Raw genomic sequence first — 8052 nt, 5'->3', positions numbered from 1 at the left:
ACCTAGGCTCTCAGGCGGTCCCTCGGCTTCCGACCCCTCTCTCCCCAGCCCGCAGGGTCCCGGGATCCCCACCCCCTTCTTCCGCCAGCTACCGGCACCGCCCTCTGTCCCTCCCCTCCCCTTCCCCTCCCCCTCCCCCGTGGGGCGCTGACTCGCCCGGCTGCCACGTCTCACTGATGACATCACCAGGGCCTCTCGGCCTTAGCCAATCCGCTAGGGGGAGTCCGAGCGAAGTCCTAGCCAGCGAGTCAGCGGGGAGGGGAGCAGGGAGGGGCGGAGCGAGGGGGGGTTGAGAGAAGGGGGAATGGGGCGAGCGACAGCCCCTCAAGTACGCGTGCGCCAGAAGCGCGGAGCTTGGCGGGAAGCTGAGTCCAGGTCTTGGCCCTGCACGTGGTTCCCCAGCGCCCGCAGCCGCGCTCGCAACTCTCTTTCCCGGCATGCCACGCGGTGCGGCCGCCCTTTGGGCTGTGTAAAGGCCCCTCGGTCTAAGGCTTTCCTATTTCCTGGTTCGCCGGCGGCCATTTTGGGTGGAAGCGATAGCTGAGTGGTGGTGGCTGCTGATTGTGTTCTAAGGGGACGGAGTGGGGTAAAGACGTTTGCTCTCCTGGAACAGCCTATCTCATTCCTCTCCTTCGACTACCCGTGGCGCGGAGAGTCAGGGCGGCGGCTGCAGCAGCAAGGGCGGCGGTGGCGGCGGCGGCAGCTGCAGTGACATGTCCAGCATGAATCCCGAATAGTGAGTGCAGGAGAGCACCGGTCGGCTGGGTCCGTGGGCCACCTTGGGAAGGCTTAGAGGGGGTGAGGAGGGCGGAGAAACGGGCCTCGGCCTCGGTGAGGTAAGGGTGATGGGTCAGGAGAGGTTGGCGGCTGGGAGTCGAGCCCCATTGTCTGACGGAGGAGGGGCGGCCGAGGGGAGGGGAGGGGTCGGGCCGGAGGGGTGAGCCGCCTGGGCCTGGACCCGGTTTGGTTGTAGTACTGGCCTGAGTGCCGGGCCGGTGTGTAGGGGACAGTCCGCGAAGAGGGTTGGAGCGTCTGGGAGTCGGTGGTGGAGCCGTGGGAAGGGGTAGCTTTTTTTGGAGGCAGTGACTTTTCAAGGAGGGCCAGTTTTTTAAGGGGTGGGGATGAGGTGAGACAACTCTCTTAGAGGGCATTGTCAGACCCTACGCCCGCGCTCTGCGGAGCTGTCAGAACCTTCGGGGTGGAAACCAGCTTTACTTGTAAATCTTGAGCTTGTTGGCTGTTTCTTCCACCCTCCTCTCCAGGTTGCAGGTAATATGGATGCTTTTCAGGGCAGCGTGGGATTACGGGGAATGAATAGATGGTGAGAATCGATTTAAAAATTTTAGTTCTGTTTTTTTAGTTATTTCCTGGAGTTCTTTACGAACTCAGCGAGCCCATTGCCTTCCTGAAAAACCTGGGCGTTCGTGAGAATTTTTTTTTTTTAAGAGGACACCGAAGTCCTTTTGCCTTGTGTAGGTCAAGGGAAAAACAAAACAAAACACTAGCACTAAACCTAGGGACATCTTTGTGGTATTACCAAATACAAGCAAGACTTCGCCGTAAAGTTGCGAGAAAAACGAATGGGCCCTTTGATAGACCTGTAGGTTTTGAATTACCTACTTGAAGGCTTGCAGATAGGGAATGAGGTTCCGTGACGTGTCATGAAAAGTTAATGCATTTCTTTTTCTTGCTTCCTCAAGAAGTCACCACAGCAGATGTGACACACCTGTCACCTTCCTGGGACCCGGTGTTTCTTTCCTTAGGAAGACTTCGTTGGGTTCTCCTTAATGGCCCTTAAAAACATCCTTCTACAGTTTGCATTTTGAAATTAGTGAATAATTGAAGGAGATTTAATTGGTATTCCTCCTCGGTGTCAGAAGGATTTGGGGGGAGATGGGGAATTTTTTAAAGCAGAGATCAGTCTTTGACCTAAATGTTGAGTTTATTTGCTGTTTTGGTCAATTACTGCTAAATATTTCCCCTAAAAGGTACACCCATGGGTTTAGCTGACTGTCATGTGTGTGTCACATGGCTCTTGCAAAATGCATTCTGACTTCAACTTTTTTAATACTGTGGTTTGACGCCGAAATGTCCCTTTCTGTTCTAAACAGAAGCTGTAGTACTTTATTAAAATTTTATATACTTTAAGAAGTTGAAGATAGTGTTCTAATAGTGTCCTGTTTGCTATGCTGGCAGTTTTTTATCAAGAGCTCCAAGGACAAAGTTGGTTTTGCATAGTTGGACAGAGTTGAACTTGAGGCCTCTAATTTAGAAGTTGTCCTGGCAACAGTAAAGTACATGGATTTTCCATTTTATGGAGATTTGTCTTCTGTTCAGGGAGTTTCTTAAATTTGCTACATGTATAGACTCTGAATTTATTTCTCCTTTTGTAAAATAGGACAACAGTGTTTATTCCTATCGGGGATATGTATATGTAAAAGAATTTGGTAAACTTGTAAGAGCAGGGTACATCATTGTATAAGGCTTTCCAGTCATAGTAAAATTTAGGAATATAACCCTTATCCTCAAGGAATTGATAATGGAATATAAAAAAATAGATATTATATATGTTAAATACCAGTAGATACGGCAAGTTCCAGATGTGTGACATGGATTGGAGCCACAAGATTTTAAAAGAAGTTGTGGGGTTGTGGTTGGCTGGTACGGTTCAGGAAGACCTTGTAGAGAATAAACCAGTAAGGGCATTATTAGCATTTGCTTTGGAGAAGCAGAGGGAGTGAGAACGATTGTTCAGGAGGGAAGAAGAAAGAAGAATGGTTAATAAATGACAGGGATAGTAATTCTTAAGTAGAGAGTCAAACCATCCTTTATTTTGACGGTTCTAGATTAATGACCTCAACAGAATCAATCCCGGAAATCATTTTTATATTTTTATGGCATGGAGTGTGCCAGTACCTGGGCTACTGTATTTATATTCTAGGCTGTCTCATAAGTAAAATAACCTAGTAGCTTGGAAAAACCTTTGGAAAAGCACTAATGAAAAGTACTTAAGGTGAGAAGAGGTGGTATTTTATTATGAAAGGTCACAAGGGCAACCAGTAAGCAGATTTTTAGAATCTGACTTGAGCAATTTCTTGTCTTTAATCAAGTTTATTAGCATCATTAAAGTAATTAGAGAAAAATAGGGAACTAGAGAAAAGAAGGAAATTCTTAGAATTTAATCATGCAGACACAAGCCCATTTGCTTTAAAACCGTGTTCTAAACTTTAAAATCCAAGGTTTTGTTTTTTTTTTTTAAGTTAAAACTTTTAATGGATGAGTACCTTTTATGATTCTACAGTGTTACCCTAATAGCTGACATTTATGGCCACTTATTATATGCCAGGTACAATATAGTGCATTATATAATACACATGTATTATAGTGTACACTTTATATGCTAATTTGAAACAATAGTATACAAGGGAATATTTACAGGTGCACCCCAGATGTTCCTTGTTTTGGTTTGTCATGTTCTTAGAGAAACTTTAAAAATCTGCTGTATGGGTGCTGCTGAATTTGGTAATAAAATGTGTTCTTGACAAAAGTTTGGTTCTCTCAGAATGAACAAGATTTTAGATTTGTGTAGGTTGATACGATTACCTGTTGGTAGCTTTATTACTGAATGCTTTTATTTTATAATCTTTAAGTTGTAAGTTTTTGGTTTGGGAGTGAGAATAAGAAATATGTCCATTAATGATTAAATTTGAAGCTTTTTCTTTGACTACTTTCCATGTTATTTGGCTGATTTGGGAGAAATGGTCCTGGGTTATCTTTATTAGCAGAAATTAAGGGTAATGACTGACTCATTTGAACTTTGAATACTACAAACAAAAACAAAATGCAACCAGAGTGGAGTCTGAGCAGTGGAAAAAGTAGATGGAAAGCGTCAAAGCTCTTTTCTTTTTCTTCCGGAGATTTGAAGAAAGATTTTAATTTTCCTGAGCTAGGAGGTGAAGCAGGCAGTGATTATTTCAGCACACTGGTTAAGAAATGCTTAACATTATTCTCATACCAGAAGCATTTTTCCTAATCCACTAGCTTCTGTTGGATTTTTTTTTTTTTTAGTGTCATAATCATTTTGGCTGCTTCATCTATAAGGAGTATGTTAAGAATGAAATATGTGTACCTATGTCAACCAGTTAACTCCAGTCAGAAGACCTATATGTAGTAGTGTCTTTGGATTGGCGAGTTTTTTTTTTTTTAAGATCACATTTTTTTGGACATGTATATACTTCTTTATTTATATACTTTTGGCTGCTCTTAGTCTTTGTTGCTGCACGAGGGCTTTCTCTAGTTGCAGCGAGTGGTGGCTGCTCTAGTTTGGGTGTCCTTGCTTCTCATTGTGGTGGCTTCTCTTGTTGCAGAGTTGTGGCACAGGGACTCATTCGTTGTGGCTCATGGGCCCTAGAGCGTGCAGGCTTCAGTCCAGAGGGCTCAGTTGCTCCACCATATGTGGAATCTTCCTGGAGCAGAGATGGAACCCATGTCTCCTGCATTGGCAGGTGGATTCTTACCCACTGCGCCACCAGGGTAGTCCCTGGATCAACTAGTTCATTGCAGAAAAATTTGTAAAAGAAAAAAATTTTTTAAACCTTGTTTTTTTACGTTTTAACATAATTATGGCATATATTTTAATCAGTCTCCTAAACTTTGTTTTGTGTCATGGTAGATTCAAGGAACATTTGACTTTTTTTTTTTTTTTTTGGCCAGTGCTCTGCTTTGAATAAGTCTTATCTTTTAATTTAAGGATTTGAAAGTAAAAACAAGTTAATCAGTTCTATTATCTGGCTAACTGTAATTTCATTGATAAATACATCATTACTGCCTTTTACATAATTTTTAGTTAATCTTTTTTATTAGAAAAGAAGCAGAAACCAACTAAAAGTAGGTTTTATTTTTGTTGGTTGCTTTGATGACTTTTTGATGGTGTTAGTAGTGATTTGGGAAATTCAAAGAAGTTTAAAGAAGTATTCTCACTGTCCAGAATATGACTATTTAATGTCTATAGAGAATCAGTGTATGTAATTTCTCTGCATAGTGTAAGTTCCCAGTAGCTATGTAGACTTTCCACAAAATGCATCTGACGAGTTTGGTGTGAGTGGATGATCTTGTAGGATCATTTAAAGAAACTGAAATTTTACATTTAAAATTTCTTCTCCTTTTCATCATGAATAGGTTAAAGTATAGGATGTTGACAGTGTCTTACATATTCAAAGTTTTTTTTTTTTTAAGATAGAGCTTTAGAATCAGGTGTTCTCTTGCCAACTGTTGACTTTTAAAGAGAATTTTGCTTTGTGAGTAATTTTATTTCTTTAGTATTTCAATTTTTGTTCTAGAAGCAATAAGTGATTTTTCTAAGTGATGTAACAAGTGCTTAACGTCTTGTTATGTTCATATCCTATCAGCAGTCCTTTGGCTGTGTATGTGTTTTTTGCTCTCCTTGGCAACTTCTGACTACAAATATGATGGTTTTACCACTTGCAGTTGTAATAGTTAAGTTTCCTTTTTGATAGTTAAGAGCTTCCTTTTGCTGTTACCTATTGTCTTTTTCCTAATGTATGAAAATGGGGTTAAATAAAATGCTTTTTAAGATTCTGAGATTTTTTTTTTTAATTTGCAAAATAAAAAGATGAAGAGAAACTAAAAATGGGTGTAGGATGCCAGTGCCTGGGATATCTTAGATGTGTTGACTTTCCTGCTTTTTACCACTGTTCGTGTGAACTGCATTTTGAAGTTTTAGTAAGAGTTAGACAAAATGACCACCTCTCCGCCCTGCTCTGGGAGAGCAGAACAGTCAGGCTTTTCCACTGTTTTCTTGTAGAAGGTGGGGCTGAGGAGAGATTGCTTCTTTGATATCAGGAATAGAATTCAGGGAAGAAAACCGAGGACTTGGCTTTTCCTTGGACTCACCCTGTGATGTTTCAAATTATAAAAGGGTAGTATAAAGGGAAAGTAATCCTGAGGCTTTAGGTTTGTTTATTTACTTAAATATGTGAAGAAATAGGGTACAAAGGAGAAGTAGGAAATGAAATTTTCCTTGGTACTTTTTTGACTGATGGGTCAGTTTATTAAATCCAAGGTTGCTGATATAGGTTCCAGTTAAGTTCGCTCTGTTCCATGTTTATAGATTTTGACAGGTAGTATTACTTTTGCTCATAAGAACCACTCTTTGGGAACATTAATTTTGATAATAATAGCTACTAATTGACAAGTACTTACTCTCCGTGCCAGCTACTTGGCTAGGGTCTTCACATAGGGCATTTCATGCACTCTGTACCTCAGACTAGTGAGCTTTACAAATGAGATAGACTGAATTATATAATTGAAGTTTTCCAGGACAGTGATGAATTTAACGTGTCTGACTGTATTTTCTTTGAATAACAATAGTACTTAAATGGAATTACTACTTGTACTTGCTGCTCTGCCCGTTTAGGGCAGTTATTATTAACCCATTTATGGTCATGTACCCTTGGGAATATTTGATAAACACTATGGATCTATTGCCTATGTATATACATACTCATAGCATTCTGCATAAAGTTGCAAGCTGTTCACATTCCCTGAGTGTATTCATGAACCTCAAGTTATAAATGCCTGATGTAGAAGATTGAAAACAGAAAAGAGAATTTTCACTGCCATTCTTTTGAAATGTAGAAACCCAGGGGGGACAGATTTTAGCTTTAAATCTGGGATCTTGAACTAATTTCAAAATGTGAGATTTGTTTGGGTATGGCTTATTTTGATGACCTAGTCTGTGCTTTTCTTTTCTTCTCCTTTTATTAAAATGTTTACCTGTTTGTTTCTCATTAAGTTACTGATAGATGAAGTGTTTCCAACATTCTTGAAACAAAGACACACTAAGTTCAAACAGCATTAGTGTTCACATGAACAACAATGTCATCTCTGCAGTTATCTTTATTGCCATAAAATTCATATGGATGTAATTACAGTAAATGCCTAGATCAGAGTAATATGTAATATAGTCTTAATTGAATTATATGGGATTTATAAAAATAGTTAAATTTATAGAAGGATAGTTTAAGCAACTTTGTCAAATTATTATTTAGTGCTTAATTTATAGGTTGGTGGGTGGCATTTGTCCTCATAAAGAGCAATTGGGTTCATCACTTACTAAGGCTAATGAAGTCAGAACTCCAAAATTTACCATGCTGTTTTGAGCTGAGCTTACTCTCTACTAAAACAAATGTTCTAAGTTAATTTAAGCAGTAAGTTGCACTTTGTATGTGTTCAGGTTCTGTGTGCTAGTTCATAGATGTCTTGATTCATTCTCATAGGTTTTATATATAAAGTAGGACTTATATACTGACTTTATTATCATCTGAGAGTGTAAAATATATCAAGGGAATTGGTGAGAAATGGGCGAAAAAAAAAACTAAGCCAGCATTTCGAGTTGAAAACCATAGGTTTAAGTTCAGAATACCACTTACTTCATACAGTCCATTTATGCCTTTTGAGCTTGTTAAATTTTTCTAACACATTTAATCATCAAACATGGATTACTGACCTGTCTATTTGAAAAAATTTTTCAATACAGATATTTAAAATCTTTCAGTGAGCATACACATGCACACGCATGTGGGTAGACGCACGCAAAAATCTAATTTCCTTGGAGAAAAAGCTTGATAAAACAGCCAGCCTTTTGTCATTACACTATGCTAGGAGTTGAGGGGTTTTTATTTTTGATTATACAACAGAGACTTCGCTCCCAGATGCTTACCAGTTAGTTAAGATGACTCAAACTTAAGCAAGTATAATCAATTTAACAGTATTAGTGCAAATTAAAGCTTATGATTTTTTTTTTGTAGAGACTAGGATGGCATAATAGTGCAAAAAAATTGGAGAAGGGGCCTAGGATTTCAATTGTTGACAGAAAGTTTCAGTTATGTTGATTTAGCTGAAGAAGAACACAGCACTGAGGAGGACACTCCAGAAGCCCTGGTGCTAGTCTTGAGTTAAGATCAATAGGAAACAACCTGAGTTCCCGCCTCTAGTCAGAAATTTTACGTACGTCCATTATTTCCCCTAATC

General features: G+C 39.8%; 1 protein-coding gene across 1 annotated transcript in view; it reads left to right on the top strand.

Annotated features, from left to right (window-relative positions):
- The window catches only part of RAB1A (RAB1A, member RAS oncogene family), a gene marked incomplete at its 5' end in the record, with an annotated part of 28609 nt that continues 21056 nt past the window's right edge, over positions 500-8052 (top strand). Inside the window, 1 exon segment of the mRNA NM_001286965.1 lies at positions 500-736. Coding sequence (NP_001273894.1) covers positions 714-736 — 23 coding nt within the window.

The sequence above is a fragment of the Capra hircus genome, chromosome 11 (genome assembly GCF_001704415.2).
Source record: "Capra hircus breed San Clemente chromosome 11, ASM170441v1, whole genome shotgun sequence".
NCBI classification, from domain to species: Eukaryota; Metazoa; Chordata; class Mammalia; order Artiodactyla; family Bovidae; genus Capra; species Capra hircus.
This window is presented reverse-complemented; position numbering and strand designations above follow the sequence as displayed.